Below are 20,975 nucleotides of genomic sequence, written 5' to 3' on the forward strand. Positions count from 1 at the left end.
TTTACTGTCACATATACTCAAGTCCAGAAGTACAGGACTACAGTGAAAACTGTACAATGCAGCCAAACACGGCACCATCTTAGGTATAAGGTACCTTGTTAGAAAATATTTACGTACAAAGTAGTAAAATGGAGAAACTAAGTTAAATAGTTAAGCATTACAGATCATCATAGTACAAGTAGAAAAATAAAGAAATAAGGTAATATTAAAGTCCTCCTTAATATAAACTAGAAAAGTAAAGAGATAGAGTTAAAAGTTCAAGTCTTTCTTGAATGCTAAGCCATAACAGGAATGTAGACAATCAGATCCCAGGGACTTGTCAACTTTCAGCCCCATTAATTTCTCCACTGCAGCCTCCTCCAACTCTTCATTTTCTCACACCGCTTGTACCTCTAAATCTGAGAGACTTTTTTGTATCTTCTCTAGCTTCTCTTAGCTTCTCTACCATTTCTCTGTTCCCCATTATAAATTCTGTTTGTAATGGACCCATGTTCAGCTTAGCCAAACATTTTCCTTTTTATGTATGTACAGCATGTATTACAGTCCATTTTTATGTATTTTGCTGAATTGCAAAATAGGAATTCTCCATGATTCTCAAACCATCTAGTCAAAGTAAACTCGAGGTAGAGGATGGCATTACCTCGATAATTTCTCTCCACAGGTTGTATATGTCAAGAAATTGTCAAACAGCCTGGAACAGTGTCTCGTGAATAAGGTTCCTTTTCGTTTATATGTTTTTCTGATTTTAGTGCAGCTGCTAGCATCCACCAACTCTGAAGAAACATTTAGTCAAATGATGAAGAAATTGGTGCCAAATAATAATATTACTAAACAATTGTGCACGAGAACCACAGTTTACATTTCAGAACAATTGAAGTGAGAACCAAGGTCTCCTTCTCATCAGGCATGGGTTGTTAAATCAATTGCCATAAACGCAATGGGATGCAGCATTGAGCAGTGATTAACTTCAGGACATCATTTTTAAAATCACAGCCAGGGAGAAGTCAATAAATAGACCATCCAGAAAATTGCATGTAGTTTTACTGACCTTTAAAAAATATATACATAATCTCCCCTCTATGGATCCATTGCAGTTTCTTTCTGCAAAAATGACAATTATTTTGTTTTGATTTTGAAATACGAATATTTGAAATTTTCTGAGCACCTATATTAATTTTATCCCCAAGGTGTGATATTTCAGACTAAGGAGGATGGCACACTGCCCCCTCATGTCATGCTGAAGATCCGTCAGAACTCCAGCTTTACCGAGAAAACCAATGAAATTCGAAGGGCCTACTGGAGACCAGGGCCTAACACTGGAGGGAGATTCTACTTCCTGTATGGATTCGTCTGGATACAAGGTGGGTCATTACCTGGCGCTTCATTGACCTTCAACAGCTCTATGTTTAATAACTTTCATGTTTCATCTGTCTTCATTTCAGTCTGACCATATCTTGACACTTATCAGTCTGGACTACGGCTAATGAATGCACTGATGCAGTGGGTGATAGGGTTAAGGTTAGTCACCAGTGACCTACCCCCAGATGTTACCATATTGTAAGCCCCAGCGATCTCCAGTGTCTCACGTAGCCATTGTTCATGTACGATCCTGAGCATCGAACAACAGAATTGGCGCTGAAAGTCTGAAATTGGTGGAAGGCCCTATCAAGCACATTGAGGGAGAAGCTGTATTGGAAATGCTCGTTTGAAAGGATGCATCATCTGAGCAGTTATAATCGAGAAACTGGGAAAATGCAATTGAGTGCCGACAGGACGAAAGACAATGAGGTAGTGTCATCAAGGGTGTTGTGGAAGTCCATAGGCTCGTAATGAACTTCTGGTGATAGCCAAAGAAATAGAAGAAAGGAACGGAAGTGTCAGGGATAGATCAGGTGAAGATGAGAAAAGCAGAGGAAATAGGAAACAAAGTCAATGAAATGTTCAAATTCATGGCTCGAGCAGGGACTGGCATCATTTTCATAGCCTCTCTCCACACTGTAGAGATTCTATTTGGCCTGTTGAATCTACACCGACCCTCTGAAGAGCATGCCACACAGACCCAGCCCCCTACCCTATACCCACAACTCCACATTTCCCATGGCTAACCCACCTAGCCCACACATCCCTGGACACTATGGGCAATTTAACATGGTCAATCCGCTTAACCTGCACATCTTTGGACTGTGGGAGGAAACCACAGCATCCAGCGGAAACTCACACAGACACGGAGAGAACGTGCAAACTCCATGTAGACAGCCACCTGAGGCAGCAGTGCTAATTACTGAGCCACTATGTTGCCCAAAAGGTCATAACTGCTGCAGAAACGGAAGCAAGGAAGAGCTGTTGAGTTGGACCGGTTGAAGGAATGTTTCGGATAGCTCACAAAGAAGCAGGCACAGCTGGCACCCATGGAAACACCTTTTATGTGGAGGAAATTAATAGATTTGAAGGTGAGGTTGTTCAACATTGGAAAAATCAACCAGGCAGGGGAGGGTGGTGGTTGATGGAGGACTGGTCAGTTCTCTGAATCGAGGAAAAAGTGAAGAGCTATCAGACTGTCCTGCTGCACAGGAAAGGTATGGAGGAATTAGAATCCATGATGAAGCAGAGGCAGTTCGAGCCAAGAGGCTGTTGAGGTGCTGCAAAGTATTAGAAAATTCACAGATAGAGGAAGGGAGATGCTAGGAAAAGGTAGAAAAAAAATTGAGTTTTGACAGGAAGGTATAAGTTCAGTGGGTCAAGAACAGGCTGAAATAACAGATCGACGAGGCTAGTCTTGTTGATGGATCTTGGAGAAGGAGGTAGGAGCAGGCTGTTCGAGGTTGATGGTGGTGAAGAGAAGCTCTCCAGATTAGCTGAGGTCAGTGACATCCTTGGATACAATGGCTTGATGCTTGGCAATGGGGTCACAGCCCACGTGGAGATGGGAGGAAGTGTTGGGAAGTTAGCATTGGGCCTTTGCTGCATAGAGGTCAGTACACTGGACAAACAGCACTGCCCTATTTGTCGGGTTTGATGATGCTGTTAGATTTGAACCTATGAGAAAGGAGCGCCAAAATCTCAGAAAAGCATATGTTAACATGAGTAAGGGTCCATTCTGGTCCTTGTGTAAGGTCCACAAAATTGTGTCTTTCAACAGTTGTTAAAACAGTGGCTGACTTTTGCTTCATCATCCATCCCCTTGCTCTTCCCTATGCCCTGTGACTAGTTTCGCAGCCCTCTCTCTGAGAGCCTTCGCTAGCTAAGACCATAAACAGTCCCTGTTGCCCTTATCTCTCTCGGTAAATATTTCAAAAGGAAAATGATGGATTTACCCATTGAGAGATTGTGGTGCGTCTGGAGATCAGGACTTGGCGTAAATTAGAAAGAAGATCCCAGAAATAATCAGCAATTCAAGCAGTATCTTTAGGGAGTGGCAAAGTTAATGTTTCCGGGGTCAACTGCTTAATTTGAAATTGCTAATTTGTTTGAAAATTAAGCTCAATTCCTTTCCGATTGCCATCATTTGGGAATGCTGTTACAGTCTAAACTGGTCCTCCCAGCGATGCTGACATTCCGAATTCTCTGGCCCAGAAATTCCATTTCTGCAGAGTCAGAGCCCTGATAAATCCCAAAAGATGCTTGTCAGAACTTTTCAGAAGTCATGATGCATTGACTATGTGGGGCTTGCTCTGGATGTTAATATTCCAGTGGGCAAAATTAAACAGCATCTGGAACTCTCCAGAACATCTCCAGCTGAGATTTTGGGCAGCACTGACTTACATACTTGGGTCATAACCAAGGAAATGTGAGGGAATTCTAACCACTTCTAAAGTCTGGGTAACTATATTAATGCCAACACACCTGAAAAATTTTTAGAAGGACTGTTCCACTTTGCAATGACCTCCAAAATGGACCTCCTCTCTCTCCCTCCTCCACAACTACCCATCCTGATCCTGTGTCACCTCCACCTTCCTGACTACCCCTGCCCTCAATATCACTGGCTTTCCAGACCTCGTGACTCTTCTTAACCATTTCCCTCCACCCCACTCCAACCCACAACCCAACTCACCAGCTACCATGTCACTGTACCCAGCTTCCCCAGTTACCTCACCCACACTCATTCAGTAACATGCTGAAAACTATATTTAAATGTCACACATGCATATCAGTGGGTCTGCAAATTTACCAGAAATTCGCAGCGACTGTAGTGCAAAGCGGGCAAGGCTGAGACCTGCCCAACAGCAATGCTATAGGAGAAAGGATTCCAAAAGAAGATACACTCAGTGTTTCTTAGAAGGACTGGAGAAATGCAGAGCACCATCACCAGAATGAAAGGAGGAGGAAGAGTGACAACCGAGGGGTGATCACCATCCTTAGAAGATTCAGATCTGCAGACACTTTGATGTTTTCATGCGGGTGGGAGCTAATTCTCAGTAGTTATTTGGAGTCTTCCTTCCGATTTAATGTACTGTGATTCTTTGTCTACCTCCTCTCTAGATATGATGGAACGGGCCATTATCAATACGTTTGTGGGACATGATGTGGTGGAGCCTGGGAATTATGTCCAGATGTTTCCGTACCCCTGCTACACCAGAGACGAGTGAGTATTGGCCAAGAAAGTGATGAATGTGTGTACAGTTACAACATTTAAAAGACATTTGGATAGATACATGAATAGGAAATGTTTGGAGGGATATAGGCCAGGAGCAGGCAGGTGGGACTAGTTTAGTTTGGGATTATGTTCAGCATGGATTGGTTGGATCAAAGGGTCTGTTTCCATACTGTATGACTCTATAAGAAGAGGGGGAACCACTTGAAACAAATTGGCTCAGACTGCTATCATTGCAGGACTATGTCCGTCCCTTAAGAAAGGATATCATTGCACTGGAAGCAGTTCGGAGAAGGTTCTCTCCACTGATTCCTGGGATGAAGGAGTTTTCTTCTGAACAAAGATTGGGCAGGTTAGGACTGTATCCATTTGGAGTTTAGAAGAATGTGAAATGATTTAATTGAATCCTAAAGACTTGACATAATGATTGTTGAGAGAGGACATTTCCCCTTGTGAAGGCACTGAGAATTAACAAATGCAGTTTAAAAATTAAGGGGCTCCCATGTAAGACAGAGATGTAGATAAACATTTCTCTGAGTGCTATTAGCCTATGGAATTATTTTCCCCAATGTTGGTTGGGACTACAACAGTGAATATATTGAAGGCTGAGTTAGCTAGACTTTGGAAGGAAGTCACACTCTGGGATCGGGGATCCGGGGTAGGGGGAGCAGTCAAAGTGCAGTTTGTAGAATCATAGAATCCCTACAGCGTGGAAACAGGCCATTTGGCCCATTGAGTCCACACACTGACCCTCCAAACAGCATCCCATCCAGACCCACACCTCCACCCTATAACCATAACCTTACATTTTTCCCATGGCTAACCCACCTAGCCTGCATATCCCTGAACATTATGGGCAATTTAGCACAGCCAATCCACCTAACCTGCACATCTTTGTACTGTGGGAGGAACACTTCAGAGGGTCAGCATGGACTGGATGGGCTGAATAGCCTGCTTCCACACTGTAGAGATTCAGTACTAATTATATAATGCTGCAAATTGCTGAAAGTGTCATCTCATAACAGTGCAGTGAGACCAATGGTGAATAGCAGAATGAACAATCGCTCTGATTAATCACAGATTTAAGGGTAGTAAAAGAAGCAGGAATGATAGAGAAGGAAATTAAATCAATTAGATTAACGTCAGGTCCAGGAGAACCAATAACAAGTGGGGGATAAAGGTAGTATTTGGAGAGAAGGAAAATAATAAAAGGTAAACAAAGGAAAAAGTGTATTTTAGGAAAAGTTTATCCACCTGCAGAAATGAATCTCCATGTTTTAATTCACCCCTGTCTGAACAGCTAATGTTAAGAGACATGTCAGGACCATAAACCACTTTGCGCACAGGGCCCTTACACTGTGAAGTAATGCCCCTAACTTTTTGGAATGGGTTTAATTCATATTTGCAGCTCAAATGCAACAAATCCTTGTTAGATTACTTTGTCCTTTTGCAAAGTGGAGCAGTGGAAATTTCTAGCAATTTGTAATCATGTGCAACTCAGGGCAGATCTGGTACATTCAAAATATTTTTGTGTACACCGATACCTGCCACTCACTGGGGTAATACCCTGGAAATCAAGTCTCATTCTTCATGCGGTTGTTACAAATGTGAACATTTGATTAAACCACTGAATTGTGTAAGGCTGCCTGACTATCTAATTCAGTTGGTAGCTTTTTTAACATTTTTAACAATTTTTTTTCTTGTCAATCAAGCAGCTTTTAACCAATGGCAAGAAAGATTAAATGAATTGCTAGTTTATAACTCTGTAACCTATACCCTACCAGTTTTAAAACGGTTGCTGGTTTTTTATGCGTCTGCTGTCATTGTCCTGATTTGGTAGAGGTTGTGGGTTTGGAAGGTGTTATCGAAGAATTCCTAGTTTATTTTGTTGCAGCACATCTTTCTATGTAGTACAGGAGTCAGCTACTGTGCATTGGGGGTGAAAGGACTGAGTGTTGAAGATGGTGTGTTGAGTACTAGTGAGATTGGTTGTTTTGTCCGGGGTGGTGCTGAGCCTTTCAAGTGTTGTTGGAGCTGTACTCATCCAGGTAATTATCCCCACCGGGTTAATACCCTTGTTAAGTTCACCTAGTACTGTTTCTGGTCTGCCCTTTCTGCAGTTTATCATGGACTGAATTGTTCGTGAGCTAGAAAAGATCAGAAGCATACTTCATGTCATATGTGTCCTCGGCTATCTTAGTTTGAACTGGTCAGCGCAGTTGTTTCTGGCAAGTCAAGAAATTAAGTTCCTTGGCTTTGTGACCTTTCCATAAAAGCCAACGGGCCCTGATAGTACAGCTGGAGGGAGGCATTCTATCTGCTCTGTGCAGTTGGTTGTGCATTTTTGAGGTATAAAAACCATCAGAGATGGTGTGACAACCAGAATCAGATGAGTGCATGCGTGGCATTCTCTTTTTGCAGTTCCATCTGTTATGCAGTCACTTGACCCTACAATCCTGACAGCGCGCTGGCACCATTTGAGAACTGCTTCTGAAAGCAGTGCCTACGTGCAATGAATCCAACAGCTTCTCCTAATGAGAGCTCTGTTTTCAATGAGTAAAGGGAACAGGACAGCCCTGCCTGTGCTGTTCCCCAGCGATCATCTAATCTAAAAATACAGCATTGTTCACAGTGTGCAGCGTAATGTAACATAGAAGAGCTTTCGTTTAAGAATGATCATTGGAGAAAGACCGAGGCAATACTGTCCTGTTCTCTTGTCTCAACAAAGACAAAGCCGTAGTCATGAAAAGTAATTTGATTGATTGCCTGCTGATATAGCTTCAACAAATACGTGTATGCACTCGCTCCACAAGCTGAATATTCCAGTGAATTTCAGGATCCAGTGTTAGGATTGCATATAATCTGTGTTCTGTGACTAACCTTCACTCCCTGCGTTACTCTGGAGACACAATCCTGGTATATTTTGTTGGGGGAGTGGTGGGGGGACTTTGTTTTATTTTTAATTTATTCATTTCTGGGACATGGACATCAGTAGCTGGCCAGCATTTCATGCCCATCCCTAGTTGCCCTTGAAAGTGAGGGTGAGCTGCCTTCTTGAACCGCTGCAGTCCACCTGCTGTGGGTTGACGCACAATGCCATTAAGGTGGGAATTCCAGGATTTTGACCCAGACACAGTGAAGGAACGATGATTTATTTCCAAGTCAGGATAGTGAGTGGCTTGGAGGAGAACTTGAAGGTGCTGCTGCCCTTGTCCTTCTAGATGGAAGTGGTCGTGGGTTTGGGAGGTGTTGTCTGAGGATCTTTGGTGAATTTCTGCAGTGCATTGTGTAGATAGTACACACTGCTGCTACTGAGCATCAGAGGTGGAGGGAGTGGATGTCGTGCCAATCAAGCGGGCTGCTTTGTCCTGGATGGTGTCAAACTTGTGTGTTGTTGGGGCTGCACTCATCCAGGCAAGTTGGGTGTATTCCAACACACTCCTGACTTGTGCCTTGTAGATGGTGGACAGGCTTTGGGGAGTCAGGAGGTGAGTTTCTTGCCACAGTATTCCTAGCCTCTGACCTGTTGTAGCCACTGTGTCTATGTGGTGAGTCCAGTTGAGTTTCTGGTCAATGGTAACCCCCAGAGTGTTCAGAATGCTCATTGAATGTCAAGTGGTGGTAGTTAGATTATTTCCTATTGGTGATGGTTATAGCCTGGTATTTGTGTGGAGCGGACAATACTTTTCACAGTTGTTTCAGCCAGGAGCATGGGAGCGCTGCTCTACTTTTTGGAAAAAAATCAGCCAAGATCAGTTGGTAGCACTTTTGTCTCTGAGTCGCCAGGTTATAAGTTTGAATCCTGCTCCTGGGCTTGAGTACAAAAATTGGAATGAAGCGTCACACCAAGACCCCATCTGTCTGTTTTGGGTTTAAGGGGGAGCGATGCTGTGGTGGTAATGTTACCGAATTAGTAATCCAGAACCCCGGGCTGATGTTCTGGGGGCAGCAGAAAGTGGAATTTTAATTCAGTAAAAATCTGGAATTAGCTATTGATTGCTGTAAAAACCCTCTTGGAGCGCTGATGTTCTTTAGGGAAGGAAATCTGGCACCCTTGCCATGGTCTGGCCATGTGGGGCTCCACAGCCATGCGCTTGGCTCATCACTGGCCGCTGAGCAATTGGGGATGAGCATTAGGTGCTGGCCTAGCCAGCATGCCTAACTGCCAGGAATGAATGAAAACTTACTTCCCATCCTACTTCCAATCCCTTAGCTGGCAGTGGTCAGTATTCACTTTGCTTAAATTATTGCAGCCAGTTAGCTTCCACGCTCAAGGCTGATGCCAGTGAAGGCATTAAGATTCTTTTAGAATCAAAATAGAATCCCTACCGTGTGGAAGCAGGCCATTTGGCCCACTGAGTCCACACCAACCCTCCATAGATCATCTCACCCCGACCCATCCCCCTGCCCTATTCCTGTAACCCTGCATTTCCCATGGCTGACCCATGTAGCGTGCACATTCGTGGACACTATGGGGAAATTGAGCATGGTCATTCCACCTAACCTGTACATCTTAAGACTGTGGGAGGAAACCAGCGCACCCAGTGGAAACCTATGCAGACGCAGGGAGAATGTGCAAACTCCACACAGACAGTCGCCCGAGGAAGGAATCAAACCTGGGGGGGCCCTGGCACTATGAGGCAGCAGTGCTAACCACTGAGCCACCCCTACAATATGTTACGATCCCTCACAGACCCCAATAACTTGCCAAAGAAAGGAATCACCAAATGGCCACAATGGAAATAATCAAAGGACAATATTTCACTTGTAAAAATGCATACTGTAACAACCAAGTTAAAATCAATAGAATTCGATACTAATTAAATGACAAATAATCTTGCAACTAAGATGATAAATTTCACTTTAAACCATTGCCAAAAGTACTACTGGCACATCATGAACACTCTTGAAGTCCCAACTTTCCCTCTGGTCAAATTTTCCATGGACCCTCATTAACTACTGCACTCTGACTCATATTTTCCAGATACAGCATCATCTGCAAGGAACACTTCAACAGACTCTGACTTCCTTCAGTCACACTAGTCCTGACAGTAGCTATTCTCGGCAACTGTTTTATCGGTTCCCTTTAACAAACCCATTTAAACAATCCAAGGCACCATAGAACAGTACAGCACAGAAACAGGCCCTTCGGCCCACCATGCCTGTACCAATCGTAATGCCATTTTAAACTAATCCCATCTGCCTGCACATAGTCTGTATCCTTCAACTCTCTGCCTGTTCTTGTGTCTAAATGCCTCTGAAACATATCTATCACCTCCTTTGACAGCATGTTCCAGGTGCCTACTACCCTCTGTAAAAAACACTTCCATTGCATATCTCCTGTAATCTTCCGCCTGTCACTTTAAACCTATGCCCCTGGAATTTGACATTTCTGCCCTGGGACAAAGAATCTGACTAACCACCGTATCTATGTCTCTCATAATCTTGTATACTTCTATTAAGTCGCTTCCCAGCCTCTGATGTTCTAATGAAAACAGTCGATGTTTGTCCAATTTCTCCTTAAAACTAACACTCTAATTCAGGCAACATTCGAGTTAAAACAAAAACTGAAAGAACTGCGGATGCTGTAAATCAGGAACAAAAACGGAAATTGCTGGGGAAAAAAAAAACTCAGCAGGTCCGGCAGCATCTGTGAAGAGAAATCAGAGTTCATGTTTTGGGTCTGGTGAACTTTCCTCAGAACTCTATTTTTTAATGCACAAGGTAGGGTTGGGGAGAGGGTAAAGAGTAAACAATAGGTGGCGATAGAGCCCAAAGAGACAAAAGAACAGTTGGACAGACAAAGGAGTGGATAATGATCTGGCTATGAGGATAAGTAGCAGTTAATGGAGACTGTTAGTGGCTAACAATGCGTTGTGTGTAATAGCAGACAATGCGATCACAAGGCCTGTGTGTGTGGTGGGGGCTGGGACATAGTAGTATATCATCCTGTTAATTCTCTTCTTGTACCTTCTCCAAAACCTCCAAATCTTTCTGTTACTGTGGCAACCAAAACTGCACACAATGCTGTAAATGTGGCCTAACTAAAGTTATATACAACCGCAACATGGTTTGCCAACTTTTAATGCAGTGCCCTAACCAATGCAGGCAAACATGCCATATGCTTCCTTTACCAACTTATTTACTTCTGTTGCCACTTTCAAGGAATTATGGACTGCACCCCAAAATCTTTCCATATATCAATGCTGCTCAGGGTCCTACTGTTTACTGTCTGCTTTCCTCTTGCATTTGACCTCCCAAAATGCATCACCACTCACATGCCCAGATAAACTCCATCTGCCATTTCTCCACCCAACTTTCCAACTGATCTATATCCAGCAGTATCCTTTGATGACCTTTCTCACTATCTACAATTCTACCAATTTGCATGTCATCTACCAACTTACAAATCAGATCACCTACATTTTTTCATCCAAATTATTTATATATATTACAAACCGCACTGATCCTTGCAGAACACCATTGGTCACAGACCTCCAGTCAGAACAACATCCCTTCACAACTATCCTCTGTCTCTGTCACCAAGCCAGTTTTGTATCCAACTTGCTAACTCATCATGCATTCCATGCAACATAATCTTCTGGACCAGCCTACCATGAGGGACCTTGTCAAATGCTTTAAAGTCCATGCAGACAACATCCACTGCCCTACCCTCGTCAATCAACTTCGTCACTTCCTCAAAAAACTCAACCAAGTTTGTGAGGTAAGACCTCCCCGTATAAAGATATGCATACTATCCCTAATAAAATCACTCTTCTCCAAATGCAAGTAAATCCTGTCCCTAAGAATCTTCTCCAATAATTTCCCTATCACCGACGTAAGGCGCACTAGCTTATACATTCCTCAATTAACCCTGTTGCCCTTCTTAAACAAAGGAACAACGATGATTATTCAGCAGCTTTTTGGGACACCGCCTGTGGCTAAAGAGGATATAAAGATCTCTGTCAAGGCCCCAGCAATCTCCTTCTTTGCCTCCCTCAATATCCTGGGATGAATCCCATCAGGCCCTGCGGAATTATCGATCTCAGTGATGTATAAGACACCCAGCACCACCACCTTCTTAATTTCAATATGCCCCAGAATATCAACATACTCCATTCTACACTTGGTATCATCCATGCCCTTCCCCTTGGTAAATACCGATCCAAAGTACTCATTAGGTAGTTGTGGTAAAACTGCCTTTTCCACAAAGCAACTCGGTCCTTCTTCCCATCATCTTTTCTACCAAAGAGAACAGTCCCCTTTCCAGGAGAGTTTCACTTCTGCCATAGGAGTTTTTTGTGATTTTGACCAAAACCACAAGCTGCACCCTGATTCCCAGTGACTGGTCTGTTTGACTTTTCCCTGCCTAACTCTCATTGGCACAGCAACCTAAATAATTTGACCAATTCTTAGAAATGAGATGCTTGCCAAGAATTATACTTGCCCTCTCTAACTTTCTGGTAGTTTGGACCAAAAGGGCTATTTTGAAAAATAACTTCTTGCAGCATTCCATGTTCATATCACATGTTAGGTTGTCTCTCATTGCTTCTATATCAGTAGGTACAAGCGAGCAAATGATTAGTTGAAGATTGACCTATACTGTACTTGTCAATGTAAATAAATCACTATTCATAAAAAAAATTACCAAAATTATCTTCCCTGCCTTTTTTGTCCAGCTTTCTGTTTGTAATTGAGCACATGATGCCGCTCTGCATGGTGATATCGTGGGTGTACTCAGTGGCCATGATGATTCAGCACATTGTCGCAGAGAAGGAGCACAGACTAAAGGAGGTAAAGTTTGATGGTGCATTCAGCAAAATCTTTTCATAAGGTCAAACTGCCTTTTTATGAAAAACATTTACAGTTTAAAACACTATGTCTTTACAATGTGGCACAGTGGTGATTAACTCACTGTGCAGCCCATGTGATGTTGCTTGAGTTGCTGCTACCCTGAAAACTTACCTTGACTGATTGAGGATTGAGCACTCAATAAAATGCCAGTTGGGTTACCAGCACATGGATAGTTGCTGTTGGCTATTTAAGTCTCCAGCTGTCATCATCAACAAGGTGAGTGCAATGCTGGACCATTTCCACAACAGAAAGAAATATAGCATTTATTGGTTTAACTAGAACTTCTGACAATTTAATGACGATGGCATTGTCAGAATGGAATGGAAGGGGTCTGTGATCAGGATACCAACATATTTATGTGCGGTCACGGTTCATATTTATGTGCGGTCAGGGTTCATATTTAATTGACAATCCACCAGGTACCAGATGCAGATTTGATTTTTGAGACTGAAGGCAGGAATCTCATGAGGGATTTAGACTTCTACACAGTTCCATAGGGAAAACATTGTTAGGATTCAGGGAAAGGATCATAACCTAGTGTGAGGGTAAACAAACTGATACTGAGGTACACGTGACAATTGAATTCAGGCATTCTCTCCCTAATTATCCTTTCTCCAATAATTTCTGAGCTCAAGGAGTGCTCAGCTGTTTGACACATGTCACGTATCAATACATGTGACTTCAATGAGCTTTTGAAAGGTTGAATTGGCCTTTGTTCGTAAAGTTTATGTTGATTCTAAATCTATTTAATATTTGATTGATAATCATATTTCACAAAGGACCTTCAAGATGCATTTTAAATGGTATCTACTTTAATTTGTCTTCAAGCCATAGCTAATTGTTGGAATATGTGTGATAATAGTTTTACTTTTATTCAATACGAATGGCCTAAAACTATTAGACCTAAATCATTTTAAGTCCAATTATTTGCAGAGTTTTATTTCTATGATCTAACTGCATTCAGGTGCACACTCTGCTAGTTTTAGGATTGCTATTTGGAAGCGTTGGAGAGGATATGGGCTGGGTCTGGCCTGTTTGTTCTCTATGTTCTAGGTTGTAGCGTGACTGTGCACCCCCACAACAGAAGGGGAAATGTTGTCAATCATAACCCCTCAGCTGGAATAACTAATCCTGCTCTGACAATGGGGTCTGCTTCATCTGTCCTAGTTACCGCTATCATGTCAGTGTCCGTCTATGACTGCAGAAGAGAGTTAAGGCTCTGAATTGGAGTAAATCAATACACGTACCTGTGAGAGACATACAGTCAGTGCGAGAGCAGAAACTGAGAGACAGAGAAAATGGAAGAAACTTCCATACCCAAGGGGAAGAACTCACGAAAAGTTTGTCTGAGATACGTAGTACAATCCAGATGCACGAAAACAATCAGAAGCAGATAAAAAGAAAGAGTAACTTGGGCACAATGGAAATGAAAGCACAGACACAGTTCATAGAATCCCTGCAGAGTGGAAACAGGCCCTTCAGTCCAACAAGTCCATACTGACCCTCAGGGCATCCCACCCAGATCCATCCCCTTATAACCCACCTAATCTACACATCCCTGAACAGTATGGGCAATTTAGCATGGCCAAGCCACCTAGCCTGCACATCTTAAGACTGTGGGAGGAAACCGGAGCACCCAGAGGAAACCCACGCAAACACAGGGAGAATGTGCAAACTCCACACAGACAGTCGCCCAAGGGTGGAATCGAACCTGGGTCCCTGGTGCTGTGAGGCAGCAGTGCTAACCACTGTGCCGCAAAGTTACTGCTACTTTTTTTTTCCAACTTAAAAAAAAAACCCCAAGGCCTCACAAACTGTTTACTATATTGGATTCAAATAGACAGCTTGAAATCTCTGTCTTAAAACCTCTCTTTTAAAAAAATCAGGACAAAATACCCCTCTTAAAGTCATAGTATTGTCGCATGAGCAAAGAGAGAACTAGTAGTTTATTTTCTTTTCTAAAAACATAAAATCAATTACAGAATGGCAACTATCAGACTTGTGCATTAATTCTCAGAACAGTCACTACTAAAGCTAGAAATTGGACAGTCAACAAATACTTGGGTCATTGTATTTGACAATGTAAAATTGGGTTGGAATGGAAATGTGAAGTAACTGCGAAGAGAGAGATTTTCTCCAGTTGAGAAATTTGCAGAAATTGTGCCACAGACTGATATGTTATATATTTAGAAGTGAATCATCAGGTTAGAATATGCAATATTTATCAGAGTTACAATAGTGAATTGTAGTGAGTACGATGTAAATACCATTATATTTTACTTGGATGAGGACTCCTGCAAATTTAAACAATGGCATTAAAATATCATGCATATTAGAAACAATTATTTAAAATTGCTTTCTCTATTTCAAACTTCTCAATTGCACAGAATAACTTGTAACTCATTACCAACTGAAGGCACCAGTTTATAAGAGTCTCATTACAGCTCCTAATCTCAGGGAGCCACTGAATGTGAAACTAATATCAAAGTAAAGTAAAAGTGGGCCCAGATTTTCCCTCCTGGACTGGACCCTCAGAGTTGGAAGGATTCCTGACACTATAAATAGCTATCCAGATGTCAGCTTGTTGATCAGGGGCAATGGATACCGTTTTTGGTTGTGATGGAGTTGGGGCATGGGGGTAATTACAGTTGGTGCAGGAAGACAAAGCACACCAAAGGGGTTAGCGGGCCACATTAGAAATCAGGGTGGTGACCCCAGAAGAACTGAGAAGTTTACCAGCTGCGGAAGTAGGTTGGCCAGAAGGCCTACCTAAAGGATCTGGTACTGTATCCAAAATTTAACATAGAGGATTAAACATGAAGCATTCACCCAACTTTCACCCTCCGCAGATACCATTCCCCTGCCTCAACATGCCACCTTGTGCCCCTCTTAGCTGATCATTCCCTCTGGACCAACCTCCACTCCTTGCCCACTGCCTATGGGACTTCGAACCCTCCATGTCAACTTATACCCCAAACCCCATGCCAACTTAGTGCTAACCCCTGCTGCCCCATTCATCACCCTTTGTCCTTACACCCATCGTACCAACTTATCTAGTATGCACCATGGCAGACCTCAGGAGCAGAGATGAAGTGATGGGGCTAAAAGCCAGTTCTATGAGATGAAATTCAGAGTGTCTGTTACAGACTTCACTGTTTTGAAACAAATACTCTCATTCATAAAGTCCCAATTGTTGCATTTATATTCCTTCAACTGCATAAGACCTATCAGATCCAAAATTTTATTCAAATGCACTGTCCTTTGTACAAAGAAACTTTGGAACTTATAATCCCACAACAGAGTGTATGACCACTAATAGCTGTCGATCAATCTGTTAAATTGTAAGCACTTCACTATCACAATGAATATTTCTGAAATTAGACATGCAGCACTAATCCGATGATGGAAATGGTTTATGTCAACAGACAGTTTGAAACAGCAGTCATTATTTTTAATACTGCAGCAATTTAAAAGATCTTTCAACTGTTTAAAGGGCAGGCCTTTGAAAAGCCTGAATTGCTCACTTTGATGAGTGCTTCTGGCTGTTTTGTCAATTGATATTGATAGGTCTGTTGACCGTTTGAGTGAGTTTGACAGGAATATATTTACGCACTTTTCACACATATTTGTGTCCACTTCTAACAATTCCAAAGAGCTATTTACCTTTTCCAGAGATTATCATACCTATCCTGAGGTGTCCTGGAACTAGATTTGAATGATGCTTATCTCTCCAAAAGTGTTACCCTGGCTATCCAAAAGAAACGACAAAGTCAGATATGCTCTAATTTGCGTACTTCGTATTTCACAGTCCACAGTTACCAAAATCTTACTTGAGGGATGGCAGCTGATAATGTAAATGGCCAGCTGTATCTGTAAAGTATGCATGTACGAAACCTGCTGCACTCCCCTTTTCTATCCCCTGTATGACTTGTGGCCAGTGTCACTGTGCTGGGGAGACTCTTTGTCATGGTCAAGATTTGGACCACAGCCCCAATGCCATCTGCATTGTAATATTGACCTCTTACGTTAAGAGATATGCCAGTATTTTGTATTCAGAAAGTAAATTGCAATATTTCTATATGCATCTATGGGAAATGGGGAAAATCATGTAACGTCATGAGAATTGTGCATTGCATTCTGTTGCCTTGCCTGCTTAAAGGATCATTCAAAAATTTCATTAAAATTTTGTCATACTTTTAAAATATTTGTATAATCATCGCATTCAAATATTAGCATTCTAATTTGGCAGAATAAATTGACTCAACAAATGCCAAGATATAAATTGAAATAATATTGGGAAAATACACTATCTTGACCATACTCTGCCTCAAGAAATAGGAAAACACTGGTTTGGTTTATATTTCTTGTCCTCTCTGTCTTCACTGTTTCAGCGAAGAATGGGAATTAATTTAGATATGTAACGTTTCTTTGTTCTATGCTGTACTGCACTCAGAAGGTGACCTATTCAGATGGAAATCGGTAGTTGTTTTGTTTCTCTTTATGTTGTTCTCCTGTCGCAGAAAACTCTGTCACATATTGACTTGCGATCTACTCCTTCATTTGTGTTCCAAGTAGTTAAGATCACATCACAGAATGATACAGCTCCCAAGGACATCATTTAGCTCATAGTCTCTATCTCTCCGGTGGCTGCACATTTTTTAAATATATTATGTTTTTTCTTTATAGTAGAATTCATAGATAGTGATTTGCTGTCATGCTCTGCCTAGTTGACGAATTGGGTTTTGAAATAGAAGATAGCTTTCCTTCAGTGCAAACCAAATCCCTCTGGAACTATAACACAGATGTTGGACATCTGAATAAATGCAGAAAATTACTAGAAATGCACAGGGAAAGTGAAAAGACAAGTTTTGGAGGCCTGCCGGCCATCAGAACATGGATCATTTAATCCGTCTTTCTCTTTCTGCAATTGATCAGTTGTTTGTTTCCAGTGATTTTCATTCAATTGTGTTATACTCTGTTAGCCAGGTGTTACTCGTATGAAGCTCATCAAATCATAGAATCTCTATAGTGTGGAAGCAGGCCATTTGGCCAATTGAGTCCACATTGACCTTCTGAAGAGCATCCCACCCAGATGCACACCTCTGCCTATCCCTTTAATCTTGCATTTTCCATCGCTAATCCACCTACCCTGCACATCGACAACGCTAACCTGCATCTGCACAAAGGATTGACATGATTATTTGATGGACAGATAGAAGGTTCAATATCCTCCAGAGGTCAATGATGGTCATTTAGAACAGACCATGGATCAGTTGATGCAGTTCCTGATTCGGTTATCTAGCTTAACCACCTAAATATTAAATAATAGTTTTTACTCTGTTTCTAAACCAACCGTAAAAAGAGATGTGTTTCACAATTTGTTAAAGAATGAGATACAAATAGTCATTTTGCGAAGATGCGTTTGTAAATCACCCAAAAAACTTCTTGCACTATTGGTCCATTGACATTGTAAATTCAGTATTAATAGGGCTATAGCAACCACCATTTTTGCCACAAGCACATAATGTTTTTAGAGGAACCTTCCATGCACGTACTTAATAACAGGTATACACGCAACTTTTGTATATATTTACTTGACTGGAAATCTGCTTCCAGTGGGAGCAGAGGGAGGTAAGGCATTCGCAATAAATTAAAAACGCTCAAACACCCAACTATTTGTCTAACCAATTCACCAAAACAAAAGTGCACAGTGATCAGTGTGTGAATATCAGTGTGGTATGGCCACCTGGATAATGGTGAGGTTTATTAGTTTGTTTCAATTTACTCCACAAAGATAGAATTAACCAAATCCAGGTTTTCAGTTGGCCGTATGTGACCAATGTATGGGCCAAGACTGCTTCACCAAGAAACTATGACACCTAAGTCTTGGTCCTGGTATGGAGCTGGTCAGTATTGAAGATTCTGCCTCCAGATAGGTATGTGTGAACAATCTGATCGTCTCCTCCTCCAGGTCATGAAGATGATGGGGTTGAACAATGCTGTCCACTGGGTGGCCTGGTTCATTACCGGCTTTGTGCAGCTCTCCATCTCTGTGACAGCACTGACAGGCATCCTGAAATACGGAAAGGTCCTGATGCACAGCGATCCCTTTATAATCTGGCTGTTCCTTACAATCTATGGCATCGCTACCATCATGTTCTGGTGAGTGCATTAAAGCAGAGTTAAAGTTGACTCAGGAATTAAGAATTGGCATGTGTCGTTCAAAATTGCAAGTTTCAGCACTTGCCTGTCTGCTCTGAATCACCCTTTTATCCATTGTAAACATCTCACATTGATGGGAATTTTAATAAATGTACTGTGTGGCGTAAATTTTATGATGAAAAAGAATGCCTGGTGTTTGACATTATGGTCTATCCTTTGTCGTTAACTAACTACCTCTCTTTGACAATGCTCAATCAGTGATTCACTGCCAAGGTGTATTATCGGTAGTAGCCAGATTCATTCCTGCTCTTACTGTTTGTCATGGGTGTATTGAAAGGGTTAACATATTGATTATCAACCTGCTTGGCCACATTGTGAATGTGCCTCATGTGGCTGACAAGTCCCAGAGTGACACTTTTACCTGGAGCTCCTGGTTCAGAGCCAGGAGTAGTACCTGTCTTCAGCTAATGACGTTAACCCAATTACCAAACATTTCCATCAGTCACCAGAACAGTAACAGATCATTCAGCCCTGTGAACCTGCTCCTCCACTCAGCTTAATCATGGCTGATCTGCACCTCCACACCACTTTCACACCTTTACTCCATCCTTGATAGCATTGCAGCTGAAAGGTGCATTTATCTTAGTGATGAAAGTTCTGATTGACCCAGCAGCAAAAGCTATAAAGAGAGTGAATTCCAAATATCCACTATCCTGTATGAAATGTGAAGAATGTTCCCTGATTTCCCTTCTGAATGCCTTAGCTCCAATTTTACGATTATTTCGTGTTGATCTTGATTTCCTCTACCAGAGACAAGGCAGCATTTGTTGCCCTAATCGCCCCAAAATTGATTGGCTTGCTCGGCTATTTCAGAAGGCAGGTAAGAGTCAACTACATTGCTGTGGATGTGGAGGTGTGTAGACTGGACCAGATGAGGTTGGCAGATTTCCTTCCCTAAATGGGTATCAATGAACCAGAAGAGATGTTAACCACAATTAGAGACTAGCTTTGTATTCCAGAATTTAAATTCCACCAGTTGCTAGAGGGATTTGAACCAGTGTCTCCAAAGATTTAGACTGGGCATCTGGATGGCTAGTCCAGTGGCACTTTCACTATGCCACAGACTGTGCCACACAAGTTGATATCACTTAGTAATATCACAATAGACATGACATTTACTTATTACATATACTACACAGTTTCTTAGAGACGTACTGGAGCAAGTTAAACTAATGTTTCTCGGATAAAATGGAAAACTGGTTCTGTAACTTCCATGGCACTGATTTCTTCCTTCATCTCTTACAGTTTCCTGATCTCTGTGGTCTACTCCAAGGCAAAGCTAGCCTCAGCCTGCGGTGGAATCATTTATTTCCTCAGCTACGTTCCATATATGTATGTGGCTATCCGCGAGGAGGTAGCCCATGATAGGATCACAGCATTTGAGAAATGCATTGCGGTACGATATTAACAAAGAATATTGCAATCCATAATTTTCCTCAATATATGCTCAGTTCTCAGAATGAAATAAAGTATCTGTCCAGCAGTTCACAGTGTACAAAGTAAAACAGGGGAACTGATTACAATCATGAATTGGGAGGAAGCAGAAATATTAGGGATTACTGAGGGACAGCTACTGCAAAATCAGGTTTCAGACGTAAACATTGCGGAGTGTAACCTATGTAGAACTGATGGAGAGGGGGGGTGAAATAGGTGAATTTATTTGGGGTTACATAATGGCAGAATGAAAAATGGCACAGCTAATAGCAAATCAACAGTATAATTGTTATGGATAAAGAATCTATCACATTAACAGGTGTGATCTACAGATAATCCAATAGAGAAAGGGAAAAATATATGCAGAATAATTAGAGATCAGAATAACAAATCATAGAATAATAATCCTGGGAAATTTCAAATCCTTGATATTAATTGGACAGATGAGATAGCTTAAGAGAAAGGGCAATCAAATTCTGATAAGAGGTCTAGGACTTCTTTCTAACCTAATCTGTCTAAAATTAGAAAGGAAGACTTGCCACTGGATCCATTTATGGGGGATGGACCAAAGCAGAGTACAGAAGGAAAGGCCAAGGAACATTTTGGCAATAGTAACCATAACATATTTGTTCATGGGATGTGTGTATTGCTGGCTAGGTCAACATTTATTGCCCAGCTCTAATTGGCCTGGAAGAAGTGGTGATGAGCTGCTTTCTTCAACTGCTGCAGTCCTTGAGCTGTACATTCTCCCAAGTGCTGTAAGGAAGAGAGTTCCAGGATGTTGACCCAGTGACAATGACAGAACAGCATTATAGTTCATAGTCAGGATTACGTGTGACTTGGAGGGGAATTTGCAGATGATTGTGTTTCCTTG

At 41.8% G+C, this 20,975-nt stretch overlaps 1 protein-coding gene across 1 annotated transcript; it reads left to right on the plus strand.

Moving 5' to 3' along the window:
* Window positions 1-1,181: 1,181 nt before the first annotated feature.
* LOC125488258 (ATP-binding cassette sub-family A member 2-like) lies at window positions 1,182-20,063 on the plus strand (the record flags this gene model as incomplete). The annotated part of the gene is made up of 5 exons (XM_048621187.1): window positions 1,182-1,361; window positions 4,480-4,582; window positions 12,271-12,385; window positions 18,417-18,607; window positions 19,913-20,063. Coding segments are annotated over exons 1-5 (687 nt in total), but the record flags the coding sequence as incomplete, so codon positions are not given.
* Between the last annotated feature and the right edge of the window lie 912 nt (window positions 20,064-20,975).

Source organism: Rhincodon typus, unplaced genomic scaffold (genome assembly GCF_021869965.1).
Source record: "Rhincodon typus isolate 14 unplaced genomic scaffold, sRhiTyp1.1 hic_rhity00000093, whole genome shotgun sequence".
Lineage (NCBI taxonomy): Eukaryota > Metazoa > Chordata > Chondrichthyes > Orectolobiformes > Rhincodontidae > Rhincodon > Rhincodon typus.